Source organism: Mus caroli, chromosome 12, assembly GCF_900094665.2.
Source record: "Mus caroli chromosome 12, CAROLI_EIJ_v1.1, whole genome shotgun sequence".
In the NCBI taxonomy this organism is placed as follows: domain Eukaryota; kingdom Metazoa; phylum Chordata; class Mammalia; order Rodentia; family Muridae; genus Mus; species Mus caroli.
In genome coordinates, this window is record NC_034581.1 from 47,666,363 (window position 1) to 47,692,974 (window position 26,612).

General features: G+C 41.2%; 1 protein-coding gene across 3 annotated transcripts in view; it reads left to right on the plus strand.

Annotated features, from left to right (window-relative positions):
- Positions 1 to 26,612, plus strand: part of Nubpl (nucleotide binding protein like) — a 188,119-nt gene that overhangs the window by 152,987 nt on the left and 8,520 nt on the right. For all 3 annotated transcript variants that reach the window (XM_021179009.2, XM_029484857.1, XM_021179010.2), the window contains 2 exons: positions 6,765 to 6,850; positions 23,142 to 23,262. In XM_021179009.2, coding sequence (XP_021034668.1) covers positions 6,765 to 6,850; positions 23,142 to 23,262 — 207 coding nt within the window. The remainder of the gene's footprint in view (positions 1 to 6,764; positions 6,851 to 23,141; positions 23,263 to 26,612) is intronic.

Below are 26,612 nucleotides of genomic sequence, written 5' to 3' on the forward strand. Positions count from 1 at the left end.
TGTTAACATTTAACTTAGGTCAGAGGGGTGGGAGATAGGGAGGTGATGGGCCTACCGGGGCATGTCCTGGTCTGTTCTGTTCTGTTCTCAGCCCCAGGTTTCAAAGCTCACAAACAACTCTTTGGGCTATTTGACATACATTACATGAATCACAGGTCTCAAGTTTTATTTTCTTTCATATCCAGATTCCACTAGTAAAGAAGTGATAGAGTTGAACAGCCTCTTCCACCAGTAACTTTGAAGTAGTAGATTTGCATCCATTACTGCTTTGACAGTTCTTTTTCATATCAGTTCACAGACTTCCTTCCTGCCCTTCTCCCCTCCCTTCTTCCGTCATTCCCTTTCTTCCTTACTTAGTTTCTAGCCTCACTATGCAACTCTGGCTGACATAGCACTCACTGGGTAGAACAGGCTGACTGTAAACCTGTGGGAAGTTTCCTGTCTCTGCCTTTCTACAGGGACCACGGGCATGTGCTACCATCCCTGGCTTGCAAAATTTATTTCCAAGGTTAGCAAAATATTGGTAATGCTTAAATTAATAAAACATCTGTGGTTGAAGAAAGCATAAAGCTGCCAACAGTGATTCATCTAAGAATTACTTATATTTCAAAGTGATCTGAGCGCACAATTGAGAAGGAGTTAGGTTTAAATCACATTTTATTTAATTTGATAACTAACATTAGTGGGCATCCCTTGATGATATAATTCGGGAAGTTCAGATGTGACAAAAGATGTAGGAGAATTAGCAATAACGACTCCAGTCTACTTTACAGTAAATAACAATTGCACACTTGACGTCATGATAAACCAGCACTAATTGAGTGGCTCTTCTGCTTTCCTTTCCCTGTGGTGCTGTGCTCAGACTGAGGCCCTCATGTGTGTTAAGCACATGTTCTGCCTCTGAGCTACATCTGCAGTATATGCTGGTTCTCTGGTGCTGTAAGTGTGTATCTTAGTAAGTCAAGTAGAATTGGTAGCAGTGAGCATGAGGGCCACACTCATGTCCTTTGAGCCGCTGTTGGCTGTATGTTAAAGTGCTCACAAGCTGTAAGATGCAGTGCTGTCCCGCAGGCATGATTCGGAACAGGCTTTGTCCATGCTTATGCTCCCAGCTGAGGCTGTCAGCCAAGCATAGGCGTGAGATACAATCTGTGCCCCACAGGCTGTACTGGTCAGTTGAGTAGTTCTACCCCTCTGTAATGATGATCAGCTAACCTGGAGTGATTAGGGTTAAATGTTTAACTGCTCCGAACTGTGACCTAAATCCAGACATGCAGTTATGGATCTGCCTCTAAATAGTCACATGACTTAACAATTAAGACCATAGTCTAAGTAATTGCTCTGTAAGGTGTTTACATATTTGTCAGGATCTGCCAGAGACTTAGCCATTGGTGGCAGATCTCAGCAGATCAAAACCTTTAAGAGGTTCAAGTTGAAAAGTATATTTAAACAACATTATATAACTAGATATTTAACCTAGGAAGTGAATAGAGAATTCTTGATGAGATCCTTGAGTCTTTTAACACCCAAAATAATGACATCTTTTGTAAACTAAGCACTCTTTTCACTATTGATAACATTTCCTTGTAGTCAGTAGAGGGAGCACAAGTTTCTATCAGATCTATCAGAGAACAGAAGTGACATCACTTGTAATGGTATACAAAGAGTGAGTTCTAGGACAGTTCTTATTGCTTCGTGTGTATTAAACTATAAAAAATTGAGGATTGTCATATAGAAAGGCAAGGGTAAAATGTTTCAAGTTAAGAGATTATATTTTAAGCTGTGAGATTCATCACAAGAGAAAAATTGGCATGATTCCTTTAAAATTTACATTTTTGGATGATAATGTGTAGACTGGTTAAGGACTAAAATGTCATTTTATTGGAAGCTTTGTCTATGTTACATTTTTCATAACTTCTGAGTATTATTAGAGGAGTATTTGAAATGGTTACTTATATGAAATGCTTGAAATTTCAGAACAATAAAAGAGGGCGTTTCTGTAAAAGGACCAAAACCTTAGTAAGCCCTAAACTGTGATGGGATCAAGAATTTAATTCTTAAAAATGCAGTATATGCTTTTGTTTAAAAAACATCGTATACCAAAGTATCTTTATAAACCTGGCTGGTGCTTTCTGTGGTAGATTACACATTGTGTGACATTTGGTGACATGAAAAGTGATTGCTACCCTTGTAACGTTTGAATGGCTCTAGTCTAGGTACGAAGAAACTCCGATAGGATGGATGCTAATGATTAAGTTAAGGTTAAGTCACCTTCATCTTTCCTAGACTCTCGTGGCAATCAAGAATGCCACTGGACATTCTTATATCTCTTATATATATATTTTAAATGAGCAGCTCTTTTTAGTTAAATAGGGCCAGTGTAAATAGGTCCATTTTATATGCTGAGATTGATTTAAATTTAGTGAGTTTGTTATTCAGAGTTATAGAATACATTAACAAAACTAGAAGTTAGAGCTCTTGACGTCTGGCTTAAAGAATTACTAAAATTTCATGTGATGCTAATCTAAGATAGGTGTTTTTGAAAATGAACACAAGTAGTTTTAGATCTTCAGTTTTTTGCTAAGTGCCCATTTTGTGCAGGGTATTTTCTCATTAGTTTGGTTGCTAAAAAATTAAAAATAAATACAATTGGCTATTATGTTTGTCTGCTTCCCTTGCTGTAACAAAGTATACAAGGCTGTGTACTTTATAGAGAAAAGGAATTGATTTAGCTCATGAATTTAGAATATAAACACCCAAGCTTTCAATAGCCCAATCTGCTTGACCTCTGATCTGGGCTCCCTTGGCAGTGTTACTTTGAAGTAGTAGGCGTCATGCCAGGAGCTTATGTGAGGAAGAGGGTCTCACCATCCATCAGGTGGGAGACTAGAAACTCGGGGATCTGCCTCTGAGCAATAGCAAGTGTTGTCCACTTGTAGGTCTCCATCTAGGAGAAGACCATGTGGAATTCCCCTGTCCATGCTGGGATGTCGGTTGGTATTGCCTATACGCTCTCTAAAGCAACCATCGTATTGAGAGACTGTGGTGGTACTTCCCTGTCATACATAGAAGACACCGTCTCACAGCAGGCTGGTCTTCTGGCTGTTATACTCTTTCTTCCCCTTTTGGTGAGTTTCCCCGAGCCTTAGGTGCAGGGGCTTGTGTTGCAGATGTATCTGTTGAGGTCAGAGACCCCACAGTCACCAATTCTCTGCATATTGATCAGTTGTGGATCTCTGTAACTTGCATTTATTGCAAAGAGAATCTTCTTTGATAAAGGGTGAGAGCTACATGTATTTGGAAATACTTAAGATAAGTATTTAGAATACAGTTAGAAGAGCTGGAGAGATGGCTCAGCGGTTAAGAGCACTGACTGCTCTTCCTAGGGTCCTGAGTTCAAATCCCAGCAACCACATGGTGGCTCATAACCATCCATAATGAGATCTGATGCCCTCTTCTGGTGTGTCTGAAGACAGCTACAGTGTCTTACATATAACAATAAATAAATCTTTAAAAAAAAAAAAGGATTGCCTTTAAAAAAAAAAAAGAAGAATACAGTTAGAACGTATATTGTTTGGGGAAAAGGTCGTAGTAGGCTCTCTTCTTGGGCCTCTGACATCTCTAGCCATGGATAATTGACTGGGTGTATAGTAGGTTGATTAAATCCACTTAGACAGGTGTTGGTGACCCCTGGGGTACTATTGTGCATCTCCTGACAATCCAGCCATTGTTGTGCTGAATAGCACTATTGGTTGCTTTTCTGCCTTGGCAATTGCACCTTTGAATACTGAGAGCCAGTCCAGCTGTCAGGGAGGAGGCTTCCAGGTCAATTGCAACTTAATTTTAAGTTCTGTTCTGAAGTATGTGGTGTCTTCAGCATTTAGGTTCTTACCTTCATGTTCTGGGAGGCAATCAAGGGAAACAGTAGTGTCCAATGTTGCGTGAGGTATCTTTTGGAGTCCCCTGACCAACAATTCAAAGTTTCCATGCTTGGCACCAGGGCTTCTGTTAGATAGCCTTCGGTTCTTGGGAGAAACATTTTACCCTTTGTGGCATAAGTTCATGTAAGTTATTTACGTGTGTTCATACACTGTCCACGCTAGGGTGACTGTTGCTCTGAGGAAACACTATGACCAAAAGCTAACTGGGGAGGAAAGGGTTTATTTGCCTTACACTTCCACATCAAGATAGGAAGTCGGAGCAGGAACTCAAGCAGGTCAGGAATCTAGAGTCAGGAGCTAATTCAGAGGCCATGGGGGCAGGGGTAGGGTGGGTGCTGCTGCTTAGTGGCTTGTTCTTAGTGGTCATCCCATGGTATGAGCATCTCCAAAATGTATATGTACTAATAGTAGTTTAAAATAAACATAGGATCCTGTTTCCCCATGGAGTTTTCAATCATCCTTTGTGTTCTTTATTCCCTTTTCCCTCTTGCTTAGCGTTTCCCTCCCTCTACTGACTCCAGGTAAACTCTCCCTTCTATCTTCTCATTTCTCTTTTTATATCTTTAGAGTAACAGAGTCTGTTACCTGGAGTAACCACAGAAAGCAGGGTGGTAGAACATCGGACCCCACCTTTTAAAGGTCCTATATCACCCTAGTACCACCATTAGATTAGGCCTCTAGTAAGTAAGTCCTTTGGAGGACACACATACAGACCATAAAAACATGAACCTGCATTGTGTAATGAGATACAAATAGTAGACAAGAATAATTGAGCAAGAATGCATTTATGTCCTGTGGCTAGAGTTCAGAGCACTCTTTCGAGCTAATACAATAGAGAACACCCTGCGTAGTGGGTAATTGTGAGGGAGAAGATTAGGAGGAAACAACCCAGCAAAGCTCCTTGTTCCTATGGGAAAAACAGCCTAGGTTTGAGAGGCAGTCCTTACTTCCACGTACTAAGATACCCGGGGCAGTCAGGGTTAACAGGGTAAACAGAGGCAAGGCTCAGAAATACAGCTAGGAGCAAATGCTAGATCACCAGTCACAGGAGGCCTTGGGAACAATATAATACACACTCCACTTTTACAGTCAGGAAAACTGAAACCTACGGTGTTGCTGAGTTTCTTGCCCAAGATTAGTCACAGCTAGATGGGGCCAGAGCTAGGATTAATTCCTTCCACATGACTGTATATGGAAATATATTAATAACAGGGTTGAGGAGGTGGCAGATTGTGGAAATACTTTGTATGTGTAGAGAATAATTTTTGCAGAGATGTGATTAATCATCTTTTAAAAGAAAGAACTATGGTCTAGCTTTTGGGTTGTTAACCAGAGAAATTAATAAAAGAAAGCTGGAATGCTCCATGAAACTGTTTTAAGTCTAGAATGATCTGTCTAATGGCACGAGGAAACAACCTTCCTGGCGTCTTCTGAGGCATTTTATTAATAATAATAAACATAGTAGCGATGCTTTTTTTAATAGCACCTCTTTTTAGAAGCAAGGCATCATAACTGATATCAGTGTCTAGCAGTGGTGTAGTACTGCAACCCACAGAAATGGTATGACTGTGCCATTTGTGAGAAAGAAATTGAAGCCAACATGGGCACACACAGCCCATCAGCTATAGGATCAGATTTTGAACCCTTATATATTTGTATCTCAAAGTTGATAATAGATAAGACTTCTTCTTCTAAAGTTACTGCTAGATAAAAATTAAATAAATAAAAGTTTAATAAAGATGTACAACCAAAACTTTAAAAAAAATCAATGACATTCAAATTATTGATATTTTGATGAGAAGAAATGTTGATTACAAAAAGAGTTTGTGGCTTCCTGTTGGGGAAATGCCATGGGATATTGCTTGTCGTAGCTTGCTCTGCTTGTCTCCCCGTTTGTGTGCTGTGTCACTTGGTGGTCCTGCTCCTTTCCCTTACCTAGCCCTTCCCAGGACCTTCAGACAGTAGTCTGTGGCACCACTTCACCTTTACTTCCCCTAATCAGATACTAGTTGCCAATCGCACCTCTATTTTTATTTGCTCTGATAGACTGTCTATCTGGGCTCTGAAATGCTGCGTTTTTGTGTATTAAACTGTAAGCTGTGTGATACTGGTTATTGGAGTATCTAAACCACAGAATTCATGAAGGTCACAGAATCCACTAATCATACATCTTTGCATTTCAACAAACACTCTCCCAGGGCCATCTGTGTGTGCAGGGTCCCCATCACTCAATGTTGACTCCATTCAAGCCTGACCAGGCTGCATCCACATTTCTACCATAGCCCTTGGCTTTACCCCAACCAAACCATCAACTACTGTGTGAGTTTTTCAGAACATAAACATTTAAAACCCAGCTTAGGAATTGCCTCTTTCTGGACATCTGTATTGCTTCTCCTTGTCTTCCACTTCTCCACCCTTCACATCACGCTCACCATTCCCTCTTCCTGAGTGCCCCTTCCTGTCGCTCGGTAGAGCTTCAGGAGTCCATGCACATTCTCTGTGTTAGCACCGAGTACTCTGTGGCAGTCCTCGTTTTTTTCTGGTGTACCAGTTAGACCCCTGACTTCTGGGTGGCTGGCCCCATACATGTCTCATCAACAGGTGTCTGAATAAATGAGGTTGCAATGCTCTGGCTGTGCTGCTCAGTCAGCTGTGATTTCAGAAGCCAGGGGTCAAAGACAGGAAAGGAAACTTGCTTATGTCAAACTTGTGTGGATTGGCCAAGCAGTGTAGAGGCCTCAAGAGCATGTGAATAAAGTCATGTAGGAAGCAAGCTTCCCCTGAAGTATTAAAAGATACTTTGTTTCGTTTCCCTTTGGTCAGGTGCTGTGATTGTCTCCACGCCTCAGGACATTGCATTAATGGATGCACACAAGGGTGCGGAGATGTTCCGGAAAGTCAATGTGCCTGTAAGCATTTACATCCTCCCTGCTAAAAGCATGAGATCCCACAAGCCTATGACAAGTCCTGAACAAAACATCATCCGTGGTTTAGTTTAACCTTCTGTTGAACATTTCATGAACTCCTAGTTGATCTTCCCAGTTACTATAAAACATACTTAAGGTTACAAATATGTCTAAATCATGCTAATCAAGAGGAATTCTGAGCCAGAGTCCAGGGATTTCAAGTTTTCTGCAAAACTATGCTTTCCAGTGCTGATGGAGTCACATGACTGTCTCCGGAAATGCTTTCGTGATAGTCTACAATAAAGTACCTGTAGGGAAGGAGGTGAAAAGGTGACTCCTTTTCCTTCTGGCTCTCTACATTTTAAGTCTTGATAGCCCAGGTTCTTCTAGGGAGTATTTTAGGATATTCTGTACATGACAAAATAATGTAAGAATGTAATAAAAATAGACATAGAATAATTAAGATCAGATGGAGCCCAGAGTAAAGTCAGCAAACAAATTGCATGCCATTAAGGAACTTAAATATGCTATGAATTTTCTAGCAGCCAAAGGAAAGCAGCATGATACCAATTAAGACCCTGTCCATGTGCACATGGTTAGAACAGGCTGCTTGCTCACGAGAAGCCCTGCTGAGGCCAGACACATACCTACTTCCACTAGATTCCTGTGAGGAGGAAACTATATTAAACACACTCCCCTCTTCTTTACTCTGAGGGAAAGGTTTTCCTTCTAGGGGCCTCAACAAAAGCCAAGGCATAGAACCAGAGGGCAGATAGAACATGACCCCTGCAGTGCTTCTGTCTGTGCGCCTCTCCACGGACATCTTTAGAGCTAATAGAAATAGGGCTTTGAAAACTTTGGTTCAAGCCAAAAGGCTGGCTCAGTGGTAAAGTACTTGTTGTATAAGCCTAACAACCTGAGTTCAATCCTCAGAACCCATGTGAAGGTGAAAGGAGAACCGACTCACACATCTGACCTCTCATCTCCACATGTGCGTCATGCAGTGCACACCTGTGCTCACAAGTGCATATGCAATAATAATAAAGAACGAGTTTTAAAGTCTTAGACACATGGATTAGCATCAGGGTTCTCATACTTCTCTATCCTGCTTTCCTTCCACCACAAACTGTATGATATTTTTGTTTGGTTGGTTATGGGAAGAACCCATAACTTTCCTCTAATTCTTCAAAGAGACCATGACTCAGGATAATGTTCTGGGATGCTTTCTTAAGTGTTCGTCTCTGAGAGGAGCCTTGAAAGATGTAAAAGAGTATATATAGCAGAGTCAAGGTGCCCCTACCCAGGAGTACCTCTCTTCCCACGCTAGCGGGAGTGGTGAGCCTAGTAAGGGACATGCCTGGCTGCTTTCTTTCCAGGACACTATGGCTGCTTTCACTGGTAGACCTGAATGTGTGATTAGTGGGTTTAGAGCAGGCATTCTAGGCTCCACAATTTAGCTTGGAAAAAAGTTAAAGCAATGCTAATCACGTGGCCACTATGGGCAGAAAACCTCTATTGCATGTGTTTTGAACAATGTGACTTGAATTATGTCTTCCAGAATAAACTAGATGCAAGCACTGGCTGTGGAGATCACTGACCAGTGCATCGTCTTACATGAGATTAAAATGTTAAGTGGCAAAGAGAGAGGTAGCCTTCTACTTGCCCGATGGCTCTGAGTTAACAAGTGGTCTATAATCCTTCCTGGAAAAAGTTAGTAACATAACCACAGGTCTGTTACTACCACTGCAAGGCCTGGATACTAGTGCTCTGATGCAGGGATGTGAGTGCTGAACTTTGCCTGCGCTGAGGTGAAGGCAGAGATGTATATCTACCGCACTCAACATCAGCAAATCCATGAAAGAAAGTGAGTTACCAAAATGGAGATTTTCTCTTCCATTTCACCTCAGAAACGATCCATTTTATACTACTAGATCATTTTAACTAACACTGTCGTTTGAGGTCGTAGTGGCTATGGGCCATACCCTTTGTGAACTCTTTACTCAAAGTCTAATGATCACAGCTGCAACAGTCAGTGTGTGTGCTTTTAGTTCAGATGTTTCTTTCCTCTGACATTCTTGATACTTCTTGACATACAATTATTAAAAAAAACAATCTCATACTGATGTGTTAGGTTTTTTTTTTTCTGGTCTCCAAGCCAGAGAGTAGGCCATATAATTCTTACAGAACATAACAGAGGAAAAGAGGCCAGTCACTAAGCCCAGCTGGGATATCGCTGGCTAGATGCCACATAAGGATAAAAGTTGAGGATGTTAACAAGGAAATGCCACAAGGAAGTGAGGGGTGGTGGCCTGCAAGGGCCCGGAGGACTGCATCCAGGCCTGGTGAAGAGAGGAAACAGCTGCTTGGGATCGCACAAGTAGTTTTAAGTTTGCAGGCTTAGGACAGTTCAGGGTCTTGATAAGGCCGATGTGGTCATGGGTGTGTTGGGACTAAATGGCATAGAAATGAAAATCACCAGAGTGTATATTCTGAGGCTGTTTCTAAGATGGAGTTAATCAGTCCCCGCTTTTCTGGCAATTTAGACATCTGCCTGCTGTATCTCTGTGATAGCACTCTTTTTATGCCCTGATTTTAATCATTTGCCCTCTATACTGCAAAATCATTTTAAAAACAAATAGGATGTCTTAATCATCTCTTAAACCCAAAGGACGCATGCATGTCTGGAGTAAAGCTCACTGGTGAACAAGAACGTCCAGTGCTGAGCTCTGTATGTAGTCTAACAACCATGGTGCTGCTCTGTAGAAAAGTGGGTCTCAGTTATCAGTGAGACGTGAATATGGTGACTTTTGAGCCTTCTGGCTCTTAAAAGCTCCAAGTGTAAGGAACGGCAAAGTGTTCAGTTAGAAAGTGCCCCATAATGTAGAGGCAGTGCTGCACAGTTAGAAAGTGCTCCATAATGCAGAGGCAGTGCTTCGCAGTTTATCCCACTTCATTCCTGTTCCCTTGCTTTTCAGCCTTGTTCTGTTTTCCCTCTTTTGAAGTGCATTAGTTACCATGGAGACAGTGATGTCATTGGAATTCATTGGTATGGACAGAGTTTAGTGATGTCTGCAAGAACGTTTTGAAGTTAATTTAAATGATTTCTTAACTCAACGCATAGCTCGGGAAAGGAGGAAAGAGATGAGGGATTAAATTCTAGCCTCTGCCTGAAATGATAAAAAAAAAACTATGAAAAATCCTTGATTATAGCAGGATTTGTATATAGATTGCTCTTTTCAAAAGCATATAAGAATGTTCAACCTTGCCCACTTTTAGTAGTAATTCATGTATGGTATCCTTCTGACCCACTTTTGTTACTTACTCTCTGAGAGCGCCTTGTGTACCTTGCTGCTGTTTGACCGCCTGAGTGTTGGTCTCATGGGGATTGTCTTTCCAGGCCTTTCTTTGGAAGCCCATCCAGCTCCTGAAGAGTCCCGCACTGTGTGGTTACTCCCTCATTCCTCAGCCACGCAGGGGCTCACTTAACTCTAATTCAACAAACGGTTGTTAACTGATGTATTGCACGAGTACCTATGTGCTGATACTTAGTGTCCTTTAGAATGAAGCACTGTGTTCCAGTTTACTTTCTATTGCTGTGATAAATGCCACGACTAAGAGAAACCTGGGAGGAAATGGTTTATTTCATCCTAAGAATCAGCGTCCATCACTGAGGGAGGCCAAGGCAGGAATTCACAGCAGAAACCATGGAAGAATGATGAATATGAACTTGCTTTTCCTGCCTCGCTCAGCTACCTTTCCTGTGCAGCCCTGGCCTGCCTGCCCAAAAATGGCTTGGCTAGCAGTGGGCTAGATGTTCCTGTGTCAACTAGTAGTTAGTATTTACTCATCTGAGCCTTCCTCATCCTACTGACTCTAGCTTGTATCAAGTTGGCAAAAGCTACCCAGCACTAGAGCGAGACTTCCTCGGACCCACCAGTGATGTAAATAACGACACAGAGGCTTATTAATGTTTTTTAAGCTTAGGCCTTAGCTAGGCAGTCTTCTTACTACTCTATCCCAAATAATCCTGGTCCACGTCCCACTATGTGGCCAGGTTGACCTCTCTGCTCTGTTCCAGGCATCCACCTAATGTCCCTATCTCTGCCTGTCAGTTCTGCCTTCCACTTCCTGCCCAGCTATTGGCCGTCAGATCTCTATTAAAGCCAATCAGATACAATTCTAGATTGCCTTAAGCAGGTGAAGAAGAAACAAATATTTACAAAATATGAGAGTGAAGATGAGCCCTTAACTCTCTGCGGGTACAGGATTAACAGTTGAATATCCAGACAAACACCTTCACACAGGGAACCCCAGCACAGCATGGACTGTATGCTTCTATGATAACCCCAGAAAGAAAAGCAGACCCGTTTTCTCTGACTACTTTTTGATTTGTTGATTAACTTTGTGATGCTGAAAGGGCCCTAAGATCTGAGAATAAGAAAACTTTCTTCTTTGGGCCAGTGGGGCTGGGGTTAGGGGAAAGCCATTTGCTTCTGTTCTGTAAGTTTGGACATGGTGAACTATTCCCTGATATGGTCACTTCCTGCCCAGGTAACCTGTGTTCACTCTTCAGATTTCAGCTCAGGAGTTACTTGCCCTGGGGAGGTTTTTTTTTTTTTTCCCTCTCCCAACATGCCATGTAAAGTTAATGATACTTCCTGTGACTCTGTACACATGTCCAGTCCACCTCTCACCCCACTACTGGCTTATCTTCGGTCTTCACACAAGAGTCTGAGTCCCTGGGTGGCAAGGGAACCTGCCTTGAACATCCTCCCCGTCTCAGCCACCCGTCCCACAGTCACACTGTCACTGTGGCCCAGAGCATAGCCTGCTCTGCCCTTTTCCTTATCATAGCCATTTTGTTCTTCCTCCACTTCTCAGCATTCTTCCATCCCATGCGTCCTCAGGACCTTCAGCTGCTTTGACACCCAAGCACATTTTACCCTCACTTTCCACGTAAATCTTTTCATCCTTAGGTACCCAGACTAAACAAGCAGACCTTTCTCTTGGGGACTTGGCCTAGTGCTGTTTACTACGAGAGCTCCTTCTGTTTGTGGTTTCAGTGTGCTCTTTCCCCTTTCACATTTGCATTTGTACATCGTAAGCTCTGTAGATGGAGCCCTGCCTTGGTCTGTGTCTAAACATGTAGCTGCTCAATAAATATATACTGGACGAATGATCTGGGTTTGATCTTTCATATTACATTTGGACTTTTCTTATGAGGGGAACCCATAAAAAGATAACCAAGAAGGAGGTACAGTTAGAATAGCTCCTTAAAGTGTTTTAACGTGCTGGGGATGATGGGACAGGCTCCAAGTAAGCAAGGAGACAGTAAGGAAACCTGAACGGTCAGACACTCGCATGTGATGCACTGTTGGTTATGAATCAGTACAGTAAGATGGAACCAAAGGTTTTACACAGCATTAGCCTAAATTCTTAAGAGAAGCCCGTTGTCAGTTATAAAGACACATATATTCATGTGCATGTCTAGTGGATCGGGTGTAAAATGCCAAGGTGATAGGCATCAGCACGTGATCCAGAGTGACCGCCGTGACGGGAAGGACCTCACATTGACGGAGGATTATGTTCCTGTTAATCTTCCTGGAGCTGGTTCTCTGCTCAGTATGACCCCACAGTAGTTTACTCTCTGCATGCTAAGTGTCAGCCTCACCTGTCTTACCTGTGATGCTGCTGTGGTTTGGTTGTGGTTTGTCCCTCTGAAGGACTACACGGGAGACTTGGTTCTCAGGGTGGCGCCTTTGTTATATCACTGGGGCATGCTCCCAGAAGAGATTATGGGATCAGTTAAAAATAAGAGTGACCGTGGCCCCAAATCACCCTCTGGCTTCCTGTTTGGTGATGTGACTTCACCCTTCCCGTAAGTTTCTTCCATGTCATGAGATACTCATGAGAGCTTAGCTGATACACCAAGTCCTATCATTTCCAAAACTGTGGGCTGTAGGTCTCTTTTCTTTATAATGTTTGCCTCCCTTAGATAGTTTGTTACAGCAATAAAAACAGACTGATAAAGATGTACTTAGAGAAGTATTGTCTCCAAGAGGGCCTTATATCATACTGTTTAAATTCTTTTCAGGATTTCATGTTGACTAGTTTGCATATAATGTGACCAATGACTTCCTTCTTGACAGTAAGGAATTTTATTGTTTTTATTTTTTATTTATTTATTTTACTTTATTTTTAGAAAATTACTTTTACCCTTTACAAAAATATACTGACAGCACTGTGCATCTCAGCTGTAATTACATCCTAGTAACCAGCTGCAGGATCGGCTCTGCTTTTCCACAGGGTTTCTTAGGAGTTCTTGTGTGCTCGAAACTACACTACCTTTCTAAGTTAGTTAATGCATTAAGCTCATTTTACCCTCAGAACACCCCTGTGAGGAAGAGAGCATCATTCCCCCATGTTACAGGGAAACATACATAAATGTATCCATTTGTTTAGTGAGGAGCTGGGCTACGTTAGTCACTCCCAAGCAGTCCGCTCTTTCCAGGTCCCGCATTCTCACCTGTGATTTCTGCAGTTGAACCAGAATTGAGATGGGCACTGTGGGCATCATGGTTCATCCCAAAGACAGTCGAGGAGTCTAGTGTTTGCTTATCATTGAGGTTTACTCTTTCAAGTAAGGATACGAAGCTGGTGGAAACAGGAGCACTGAGAAATGGGCTGAGGCTCTAATGACCATGATCTTTAGGATGACTTTGGCTTCATTGCATTCCTGAGTGCAAAGGAGAATGCAAATTGGGCCTGTCTGTGACTATCCCCTAGTTATCATCTTAAATTGCTTCTAAACTGTATTGACTTATCATTATCCAAGGCCACTTGCGTCTGTGAGTAAAGTCCTCAGTCCGTTTACTTGCCGTCCTGCTTCCACACATAAGTCAGTGACCTGGACTGACTTTAGCTTTGTAATTTATTATGTAACCTAGGGCAAGTAATTCCGCATGAGGTTTCTTGTACTCCTTGTCCCTCTGGTCATAAGGAGTGGTTGAATAAGATTGCATTTCAGTACTTGGCATAACTTAGCATGTAGTACTATGATTAGTAGCTCAGACTGTTACTGTTGGTGGCAGGCTTCAGGAACCAATATAAATCCTCCGCTTAGAGACTAAGAATGCAAGATCTAGAAGAGTTGGACCCCATGGACCATGGCCACTTCTCTGGTCCATGAAAGGGGTGTAGACACAGACCTCCCCACATATTCTTTTCACATTAGACTTCTTATAAAGACAAAACCAAGGACAACCATTTTGTTTTTAAAGTTATAGTGTCTGTATGCATGCTTCAGAAATAGGTGCAAAGCAGAAAAGCACCTATGAATCTAATCTATGTCCATTACTAATATTCATTTCTTTATGTAACGATGTACTCCCCCACCACACACACAGTTTCTTAAAAAAACATCGCTTTTAATGCTTATGACAGGTTCCAGCCAGCATTTAACCTGATTCTAACCTTGAGAAATTGGATTATATAGTAGCCTAACAGTCTTATTTGTTGCTTGCCTAAATTAGGGTTTCAAATAGCAAAAAGAAATTAAAATTTTGAGTCTGCTTAATTCAGTACATTTAGACACAAAAATCCAATATTCAGAGCAATGTTGATATTTCAAGACTCAGTTTTTTAAGTGTTAATGTAAGAAGTACTCCATTGAGCCAGTGATGGATAGGAATTCTGTAGGAATAATATGTAAATGGGGGGGGGTGGCGGTGTTAGCCAGGCATGTAATATTTGCTTTCTCCAAGGAAAACTAGCTGAGGTAAGAAGGAAAAAGGGAGCTTATACTGTGATGAGGCATAAACATGGTTGAGCTTGCCTGCAGCTGCAGCTTCATGGCTTTATGCAAATTAAGCCAGAGCAAAGCTGCTGTTTTTAATGTGTCTGCTATCAAAGGACATACACAACAGCCCTACAGGAAACACAAACACTTAGCGATTTATAAAGCATTCACAAGGTGTGAGGCTGTTTTGTTTTAATGTGGGTCATGTAGACATTTACTTCCTATTCAGGAGAAGAATTTCTATGAACAAAATTGGAATATGGATGTTCTAGATTCTTCCTAATTACCTCAGTGACTAGAGACCTGATGTCCCATCAAAGTACAGTGGACTCTAAGCTCCTTTATGTGCACACTCCCTCTGGCTTTCCCATAACTAACCTTGTTGTAACTGAGTCATTTGTCATGTAGTCTACATCAATCAATAATTTTAATTATTTAAAGAGAAAATATATGCCATATATATGACAAACTAGACATATTATTCACATATCTACATAAATAACATGTATGTATATGTATGTATACATATACTTATAAATATATATGTACATATAAATGACTAAAGAGAATTGACTCCACAAAGTTGTCTTTTGACCTCAATGTGGGACTGTAGCACACATGCATACATAGCATAATGACAACAATATTAATAATAAATCTAATCAATTAAGTATAATACTTATTACAAATCTTAGAACCCAATAAAATAGTTTTGGACATTTTTACACATTTTGACATTAGATAGATAGGATGACTTCCAGACTACACTCATGGTCAGATGTTGTCCAGGAAAGCACTGTCTAATGGAAATATAAAGTAAGCCACAAATGTAACTTTAAAATTTTGGGCAGCTATATTTTTTAATATAAAAATAAAACAAATCAAGCAAAATTAAGTTTAATAATACATTTAAAATACCATTTTAATATGAAATCTATTTTTAAAAATCATAAAAAGTAATCCAATTTTTAAAAGTGTGTGTGTGTGTGTGTGTGTATGTACATGTACACATGTACTTAATGTGGTTGGAGAATCCATTTCCATGATGTCTGTGTGAATATCAGAGAGTCACTTATGGAATTGGTTCTCTCCTTCTCCTTACGTGGGTTCTGAGGGTTAAACACAGGTTGTCAGGTTTGCCTTTACTCACTGGGCCACCCTGCCACCCTTCTCCCAGGAATCCTTACTATTTAGTAAGTAGAAAATACATGTTTGCAAAAATAGGCCAAATCCCTGAATAGGCAGATTGTAGACGCTGACATACAAATGACTAAGATCACATTTAAAATGTACTCAGCTTCACTCAGAATTATGGCAATGCAAATTCAAGCCATGTTAGGAATGATATCTGGGTATAATCTGATACTCAGAATTTTATAAAGAAATATAAAAGCATCCATAGAAGCTTTTTTATAATATTCAAAGCTTAGAAATAGCCCATATAGTGATAGAAGAGTGGATTATAGAGCGTTGGACTATATGAAAATATATTACAAATAGATGGCTTAGATGGGAAGAAAGGAAGCCTGCTATATAATTGCATTCCTATCAAGCTTAAGATCATATAAAGTGAGTTTACTGTGTTAAAAATCAGGTCTGTCTGTTTCTTTGAGAAGCATTTTCAAGGGTACATAAGGAAACATCTAGAATCCTGCCATTGTTTTTTCTCTTAACAGAACCTTAACAGATGTCCACTTCTAACTCCTGTACTTACATGTGTAGTATACTTTGATTAAAAACTTTAAAAATAAATAACTTATGAACAAGTTACAGAAATATTTTTCTCTTCTGACTAAGTCACTGGCAGCTTGGATTTCCTTCCCTGTAGACTACCCCACTGCCAGTGTTCAGTGGGCACTTGTGACTAATGGCTACTATTGATAGGCTGTGTAACACCATCATCTTGGATGTCTCAGGTCTGCACTGCAGTGTTAGGTAAGGGCAGGACCCTGTCCTTCCCCGGAGTTTGTCATAGACTTTCCATACCTCCTTTGTGTTTATGGGCCATTTCCATTTGAAGTAGATGGTTGTTTTGCTAGTCCGGGGATGCCTGATATATCATCATCTTGGTCATTTGTTCATAGTGTTTTATTACCAGTCTCTTCATGATCACCTTTTAAAAAAAAACAGTTTTTAATTATGCGCATGTCAGGGAAATGTGGGGGTCACTTGCACCTTAGTACAGATGCCCAAGGGGCCATAGAAGGGCGCTGGTACCCAGGGGCTGGAATTATAGGTAGTTGAGCTCAGAGCCATCTCCTCAGCCCCATGATCACCTCCTCTTTTGAAGACAACATTTTACTGAGTTGCAACATGCCTACCTATAAGGCACAATTTTAAATGAACAGCTCAAGTAATTTTTATATGACGAGCATACTTATTGTTTGACTTTAAGAAACAGGGCAACTAAATGCCCTGAAGTAAATATACACATTTGATCACTGACTTTTAAACCAAAATGTCGAGAATATGGAATGGGGAAGGGGCAGTCTCATCAATAGATGGTCTGGGGACAACTGGGTATCCACATGAAAAGAATTAAGTTAGATCACTCTATACAAAAGCCAACTTCCACTAGTCTAAAAGCATAAATATATGTTGTGAGACTATAAACCTGAGCAAAGCTCCCCTGTGACCTTGCTCTGTGTATGTGACAAGGACATTTAAGTTAGCATTCCTAATGCTGCAGTGAAAGATGACCAAAGCAACTGGGGGAAAGGGTGTATTCCATCTTACACTTACTTCCACATCGTTACAGTCTATCACTGAGGGAAGTCAGGGCAGGAGCCTAGAGTTAGGAACAGAAGCAGAAACCGCAGAGGAATGCTGCTTACTGGTTTGTTTAGTCTTAGATGCTCCACCTGCCCAGGGTTGGCAGGCACCATCCCCGGCAAGCTAGGCCTTTTACGTCATTCCTTAAGCCAGAAAATGCCCCCACAGACTTGCCTGTAGGCTAATCTTATGGAGGCATCTTTCTCTATTACGATTCCCTCTTCCCAGGTGTCTAGGTTTGTATCAACTTGACAAAAACCAGCAGAGGGACTACTATCCAAGATATGTAAAGAACCTAAAACCTAATTGCAAGGGAAAAAGTGCAAAAAGGCACACAAGTGCCCATCGTGTATATGAATGTTCAACATCACTAATTGTCAGACATGCAAAGGAACCCCCCTGGAGCACCCTGTTGGGGAGGACGCTGTACAACAGATAAAGAGAGACTTGAGAGAAGTAGAGAAAGGGCCCACCAGCACATGGCTTGTGGAAATGCCAATCACTATAGCTTTCTGGGATCATATAGAACTGGTTTAATTTTTTTAAAGATTTTGTTTTTAATTATGTGCATATGTGTTGGGTGGTATGCGAGCATAAGAGTACAGGTTCCCATGGATGCCAGAAGAGGTCGTGTAAGCTGGACTTACAGGCAGGTGTAAGCTGTAAATTACAGGCAATTGACAAAGGAGTTGTCACCCAAATTCCAGTCCTCTGCAGGAGCAGAACTCGATCTTAACTGCTGAGACATCTCTCCACACTTCAAAATTATTTTCCAGTTACAGATTAAAGCTATATGGACCGGCAGCCCCACTGCTCTGTATATATCCTCTGGCAGTAAAGTAAGCACTCCATGAACGTGCATGTGCTTGCGAGTTCTCTATAGCATTATTCACAGAAGCCAAGGTATGGGACCATTGTAAATGGACATCACAGATGAGGAAATAAAGAGCACTATTTATATTCTTAGTGGAACAGTGTTCAACCTTAAAAAATGGAGTTGCTTCAATAATATAGATGAATCTGGAGGACATCATTTAAAGTGATATAAGCCAGGCACAGACAGACAAATGCTTCATGATTTCAGTTATATGTAAAATCTGAGAGTGCTGAGCTCACAGGGGTAGGATGTAGACTGGTGTTTATCAGAGCTGGGAGTAGGGCAGGGGTGATAGCGCAAGCCTGAAAGATGTTGGCCAGTGGATACAACACTTCAGAGTAAACAGAGCATTACTAGTAACCCAGAGCTTCCTGCCCACACTCCCATGCGAACCCAGCTTCTAAAGCTGGAGTCTGGCCTGTCTGTGAGCTGTCTGCAGTGCTTGGCCTTATGAATAGTGCGCCTGGGTCATGATGGCAGACTTCATTTAGGTGATTGGCTGCCATTCCTTGACTCACTGTACAGTGAGGACATACAAGAATGTGTTTGATTTGTTAGGCCATTTTCCAACTCTTGTGCTGTGATTGTGTTGACATCTGTGTTGGTCCATTACCCAGATGGAGTGTGCCATAGTCTACCTCAGCAGGTGGATATGCCCCAGCAGTTTGACAGAACAGCTTGAACTACAGAAGGAGCAGTTCTTCCTCATCACAGCCTTGGGTGTTTCCTCACTGGCTTTGCTTTGGTCATGCAGATGCTCCTTTCTGTCCACTCAGGTGCTTGGGCTGTCTGCTTTGATAAAACGGTCACAACACTCTTAACCTGGTTTTCATCGTGTTGTCTGAATAGATTGGTTTCTTATCTCTTCCAGCAGGAAGTCTGTCACAAAGCTTGTATTGTAGAAGTCATGTCCTGCTCTATAGGCTCCCTTTCCTTAAATGACATCTGCTTGTTCCTTAATATTATTAAAGTCCTATTTAATGAAAACACTTAAGCTTATCTCTAGTGTTTGTGTCTGCTTCCAAGATTGCAAGTGTGCTCCTCAAAGTGTTGTTTGCCTTTCATGTTTAGCTTCTTGTCTGCATGAAGTTAGTGTTTGTAGGATGCAAATGGTGGGCTAAGATACCCTACTTCCCAGTTAACGTGGAAGTGCTGTGTCATTCCCATTACAAAGCAATGGCATTTATGCATGAGGTTATTCTGGGCTCTGTGCTGTTGCCTTCTAGCCAGCTTTGTTGCTGTTGTTTGTTGTTCATATTGAATCAAAGTGGTAAATGGGTGAGGTTCTTAAAACAGAGATTCTCAGTCAAGTGCAGTCAGGAGAACAAGCAGTATTAAGCATTTATGCTTATGGAAGACAGAACATCAGGTTAGTGTAAGAGGAAGTCTTGTTGGCCCTCAATGTTTTGTTTTCTTTTTTATTTCGCTTTTGTGATTGTGTCCTTGTCAATAAATGATGCTTTATATATCTAATGCATACTTATGCTTTATATATGTGTGTTCATGTTTTCGCACATGTGTGTTATAGTATTGTTATGTTATTCTCACTATAAAATATAAAATTGATACTACATAAATCATAAAACAGAAACTCTAGAATGAAAACAATTTTCTTCTGTGTCAGCTAAGGCAGGTGGGTTATGTGTGTTAATTATTTTGGTGGTTTCAGTCAACAGTAGTTGACTCCTCTCGTGCTGCATGGCTGTCTTCTCTGTATCATACTTAACTATGGCACTGGTACTAACAGAGCAGCCGCTGTCTTCACACCTAGACAGAGACTACAGAATGGGGAGTTTGTCCCTAAATCTTGACTGTAACACAGGTATTTCTGCACACATTTCATTGGCCTAGACAGACTACATGAACTCACATGATTGGATGGGGGAAAGTCCCTACCTTGTGCTCAGGAGGAAAACTGGATATATTTTAGACCAATGATCACCTCCCACATGATTGATTTTGAAGCACATGGCCCTGGATTTATGTTTGTCTAAGAAAAATAAACAGGCAAGACAAACTCATTTTCTTTACCCATAATGTCATGTTGTTTGTTTGTTTGTTTTTGTCTTTTGGGGTTTTTTTTTTTTTTGTTGTTGTTATTGTTTTTTCGAGACAGGGTTTCTCTGTATAGCCCAGGCTGTCCTGGAACTCACTTTGTAGACCAGGCTGGCCTCGAACTCAGAAGTCAATCTGCCTCTGCCTCCCGAGTGCTGGGATTAAAAGTGTGCACCTCCACCCCTGGCGTCATGTTGTTTTTAAAGCTCTAAATAAAATGACTGTGAGTACAGGCATAGAGACCTTTCTTGTCAAACCCCTCCATCTCCACCCCCACTCATACCCTAACCCATGGAGGACTCACGTGGACATGCAGATCCTCAGGGGAGACATGGGCTTCCTACTCATGACTGAATATTTCTATTTCTTTCCTTGTTTTTCCTTGGCTTTTCTATAATTTTCAGGTCAGATCTTTCCTCTAAGAAATCATCTCTGATTCTGGAGTAGACTAAGTCTTCTCCACTCTGTTCTCTCATATCACTCTGTACTTTACTTCCAGGACAGATCTTTTTGTTCAATCCATTTCTTCAATTACAGTGTGAGCTTTAATGCTCTGTTTCCCCCACCCCCTCCATGGCATGCTTTCCCTTGGGTCTAGCCTAGTTACTGTGTGTAAGTGCACATTAAATGCTACTTGGTTATATCAGTATATTTTATGTCTGTGACATTTATGCAGTCTGCAGAGAATATGTCTGGGGTATTTCTGTAGTCCACAGAGGACAGTTGGCTCAGGAGAAGTGAATCACATAAACTGCAGGCACACTCATGCCACACCTCTATGCCATGGGGGCTGAGAGCGCCAGGGTACGAGTGCTTTTCCTGTTCTTTTGAAATTAAAATACAGCACACCTAGACTTTTACTTTCTTAAGTGTTTGTGTGTGTGTGTGTTCTCTTTTATTAAGTAATTTTTTTAATGTTCAAGTTGAAAGCCTTACAGTCAGGGTATACATGACATTCAACATAAATTGCAGTTAGGCTGCCCAAGCATTGAGGGCATTATATACTCACAGTCAATAAACAAGTAAAGCCTTTGATGCTAATCCATACTTTCTCCTAGCTCTCTGTAGGTAGCACTGAATTACCAAAACAGGGTGTGGTTGGCTTTTTGATACTTTGCATCAGCAAACGGGTGCGTATGAGATGCTTTGAAAAGCTGTACTACACATGACTCCTTCACTGCTGTCTTCATTTCTATGTATGAGGGTAACCTTCATCTTCTCTGCTCCTCCGTTCAGGAACAATAAGAAATGTTATCATCTTTCTGTCATCAGAGTCATTGTGGGCGGTGAGTGCTGTTCTTCACTTAAGATGCAAATGATGTACTGACCTCCTATACAGATGATCTTATGGTGGAGCAGATAGGCTGGCACAGACATGGGTATCTGTGTGTTCTCACAGTGTGCTCTGCATTCTTCTTCCACAGGAGAGCCACTGTTGAAATCTGTATGAATGTGAGGTTGAAAGGCGCATGGATGCAGATGGTATTTGCAGAGCCTGTTATCTGCTTACTCAATGGTACTATTGAATAATAATATTTCTTAAAGATCTGATTTATGCCCAAAGCCAGGGAAACTGAGAAAAAAGATGGGAACTGTAAGTGAAATGTTAAAAACTTTGCTCAAATAGAAGGAGTAAAAGCTGACGTGGATCTTCTGCTAGCTTCAGTTTTCTCCATTGCAGGATGGAGATGATAAAATACCCACTGAGCTGTTCTCATGTGAAGGACGTAACACCTTCCAAGCACTTATTCTAGGACATGGCTTAAAAGAGCTTAGAGTGTGTAAGCTGCTGCTGTAAGACTTTTGTCCATTCTTTTCTTCTCTCTCCCCTCTTGTTCTTCAACACATTGTCATCACAGCACACTTTTGCCCGACATCACTTCTTTTGCAGCAGCCTTTCAGCCTCAGAAGTCTTTGTTGTTTCTGTGTCTGGTGAGCGTTACTCCTGTCCTGCCTTCTGATTTGTCACTGCTCTCATTGTTCTGACCGAGACACCCGGAAGAATGAAAAGGAGAGACTTAAATTTGGTTCAGAGCTCTGAGGGTCCAGCCCACAGTTGCTTAGCTCCATGTGGTTGGGGAGTATGCAGGAAAAAGCTGTTCACTGTGTCTTAGGCAGGTACAGAGTGAAATGGGGAGGGGAGAGACAGACAGACAGACAGAAGGAGACAGAGAAATTGAAGAGGGTGGAGAAGGATAGCAGGCTATCCCTGCCAAGGAATCATTCCCCTGGAGTCAGTGATCTCATTCTTTCAGCTGGACCCCACTTCCGAGAGTTGCCAACATCTCCCAAAAGAGCAGCAGCTGGGCAGCAAGCGTTCAGTACAAGAGCCTCTGGGAGACTGAATAGTCCGAACATGACACCATCAGACCCGGACCTTCCTTACCAGCCCCTTCTGACCAGACCACTGGGTTACCACACAGGGCTAGCTTTGCTACATGTTTGCTGCCTTAGCTCTGCTCCTGCTTCTGACTGTTTGTGTTACACACGTCGCTGCCTGTTCAGGTTGCCTACACACAATCTGAAGGAACAGTTGCCTCCGAGTAACCCAAAGGTTCTTCTCATTCTTCCCAGGCCAAGCATTTTAGTTCCCATTTACCCTCCTTAGCATTTATCACTACATTAGTTACCATCCTCATCTCTCACTAGCGTGTTAGTTCCATGAGATCAGAGATCCCTGCCTTAATTCACTATTGCATCACCAACTAGTAGGTACTCAGTGAAAATGTGCTAAAGTTCCATACTATGACTTGTGATTTTATTTCAACTTCAGTGTTTTTGTATTATTCTAGGTTCTTGGTCTTGTCCAAAACATGAGTGTCTTCCAGTGTCCAAAATGTAAACACAAAACTCATATTTTTGGTGCTGATGGTGCAAGAAAACTAGCACAGACCCTTGATCTTGATGTTCTAGGTAAGACCTTAGAATCCTCTTTCACAGGGCAAATTACAGGAGGGGAACGACAGTGAAGTCTGGTAACGGAGGTAACAGTAAGTACTTGCTTGGTGCTTTGTGTATTAAAGTATTAGTCTAGTGCCATCGCATTCACTAAGCTCTCTTGAGCATCTGCGCATAGGCTTTTTCTATAGGCTATGATATCATCTAGATAGATAGATCTAAACAGCCTATAGATTCAGTCTGAGTAGCATGGATTAAACTCATGTTTTAAAGGATGGTTGCAAGATTGGTCGTAGGCATTACTGTGTAAGTAGGTGTGTGTGGACATGCCCACTCCGTGTTATAGCACACTCTCTAACAGTATGTTCTCGGACTGTGTGTAAATGCCTTCATGAGTGGCTCTTTGCTTGTCAGCCTTCCATTTGCACAGTAGCTCCTCCTGATTTACTGTGATATTCGACTACCATTTCTATGAAATATGGCAAGTGAATTTTTATTGTATATATTGTTCATAGCACTGAATCAAAGAATTAAGTAGTTTAGGGGAAGAACAAAAATCATGTGATAGGTAAAAAAATAAGGTAAACAGATTTGGGTAAAACATGTTTTTTCAAAAAATCCACAAGCAAGCTCTGGATGTTTAAGACAGCTTGTTTTTCTATTGTAATTGTGAATGAGCTTCTGTTCTGGGCAAAGACAGATGTTACTAGCTACAGATAGTTGAAAATGAAGATCTTTTAGAGATGAAAGAATTTCAAAACATTCCCTATTATAATACATTTCTGAAAGTTAACGCTAAGTGTATTATTGTTATTATTTATTGCTCTGTGGCAGCAACTACAATATCAGGTGAATGCTAATGATATTTTGATACATTACTGTAATTATAGCCACTAATTATATTCTGAAACTGTTTTTTACTTAACTAACCTAGAAAGTTCAATTTTCCAAATCTACATAATAACATAACAGATTGACTTTCCCTTATATAATAAAGTAAACGTATAATTATAATGGCATTATTGAATTATGCTGGCGGTTTAATTCCCTAACTTAGAACAAGTGGGACAGTTCTGTAAGTCATTTATTAGATGTTGAAGCCTCTTTTAGACTGGAAGTTGTTTCTTGAGCAGTGGCTCACAAATGTATGGTGACCTGAGCATGTCAGAAGTAGTGACCATTGGACCCTGCTGTAGATGAGATCTCAACAGTGTTATAGGAAAGGTAACTCGGAGTTCCTACTCATCTACGTAATGTAGTCAGAGAACCACAGAAAGTCCCATGGACTGCAGCAAGAGGTCTGCTATAGCTGTCTCTTGTGAGACTATGCTGGGGCCTAGCAAACACAGAAGTGGATGCTCACAGTCAGCTAGTGGATGGATCTCAGGGCCCCCAATGGAGGAGCTAGAGAAAGTACCCAAGGAGCTAAAGGGATCTGCAACCCTATAGGTGGAACAACATTATGAACTAACCAGTACCCCAGAGCTCTTGACTCTAGCTGCATATGTATCAAAAGATGGCCTAGTCAGCCATCACTGGAAAGAGAGGCCCATTGGACTTGCAAACTTTATATGCCCCAGTACAGGGGAACGCCAGGGCCAAAAAGTGGGAGTGGGTGGGTAGGGGAGTAGGGGGGAGGGTATGGGGGACTTTTGAGATAGCATTGGAAATGTAAATGAGGAAAATACCTAATTAAAAAAAAAAGAGGTCTGCTAATAAAGAGGTTGGGACTAGGGATGAGGAACTGAAACCAGGGGAGCTCGCTCAGCTAAGGTCCTGCTGTTTAACATCCCACCCCCATTCTTCTATGACCAGTTGAGTTGCTTATTCCTAAAACAGCTCTTGGAATTTTTTAGATTATATTTTAAAATATATTTTTGTCATGTGTGTTAGGGTGAAGGAGTGTGGTACGTGTGCCACTGTGTGCTTGTGGAAGCCAGAGAACAACTTTCAGGAATCTCCTTCCATGGTGTAAGTTCCTGAAATTGAACTCTGTCAAATCTCATTTACTGACTGAGCCATTCCTCTGGCCTGAAGTGGTTCTTTAGACCGTTATCCATATGAGCCAAGTTGATGCATAGTAGTTAACTCTCACACCATCACAGAGAAAAGGCCACCCAGCATCTGAAACGTGCCCTGACTCTTTCTAAGATGCTCTTCCCTCCCAGGCTGTTCCTCTGGCTTTATTCCCATTTTTATTGTGGCTTCCATGGTCTTCTATGTCTGTGTGTAAGGTTATGACTCTCTGGAGGCAAACACCGTGTCAGTAGGTGATTGTGTGAAATACAGGATTGGCATCTTTTACTCCATTTCTGCAGCAGAAAGAAAGCTATTCAGGTTTCCTTGCTCTTCATAAATCAAGATAAAAATCTTTCTGGGTTTCTAAACACTTTCTGTAACATTTACCCTCTCTGCCCTGTGAGAATCCCCTATAGTTTTATATTGATCTGTAGAAAGGACATCAAATTTGCTACAAAGCTAGTCCTTAAATGGCTATTGAAATAATGTTATATTTTGTAATTTGCCTGATGGGATATTATAGTTGTCAGGGTTCTCTTAAGGAAAAGGAAAAAGTGAGGAAGAAAAAGAGAGATGGGGGAGGAAGGAAAAAGGAAAGGAGGGAGAGAATTGTATAGTTTATTAGAATAGCTTATAGTCTGGCTGGTATGACAATGGCTCTTTCACCAATACCAAAAAGCTAAGAATCCAGTAGTTGTTCAATTCATGTCTGGATGTCTCAGCTGGCCTTCAGTCTATACTGGAATCCTGAAGAAGTAGGTTTTAATACCAGCAAAATAATAATAATACCAGGAACAGAATAGATGAGCTTGCCAGCAAGAGTGAAGAAAACAGGCAAAAAGCAGGAATGCCCTTCCTCTGTGTCCTTTTATGTGAGCTGCCAACAGAAGGCATGGCCAGATTTAGGATGGATCTTCCCACCTAACATGATCCTGTCAAGCAGACCTCTCACTGGTGTGTCTAACTACAGATATATAGTCAAGTTGACAACCAAGATTAGCATCTTGGATATTAAGAGAGTTAAGATTACATGAGCAGAGTTTATATAGCAATGTACACATGTGAAAATGTTATAATGAAGCCTATTTTGTAATAAATGAAAAATATAAAAAAATAACTGGTTAAAAAAGAAATACAATTACAAAGTTGGCTGATACCTGTCTCTCTGCCATGCCATGTATAATAAGTTACAATATTTTGTGATATAGACTTCTGCTGTGTGACATAAAACGCCCATTTAGGCACACATTTTGTTAGCCTGTGCAGGAGTTTGGGGTACTTCTGAGAATCCTGTGAGGCACAAGGAAGTTGTACTTATGACTCCATTTACTGAGTCCTCAGCCTTC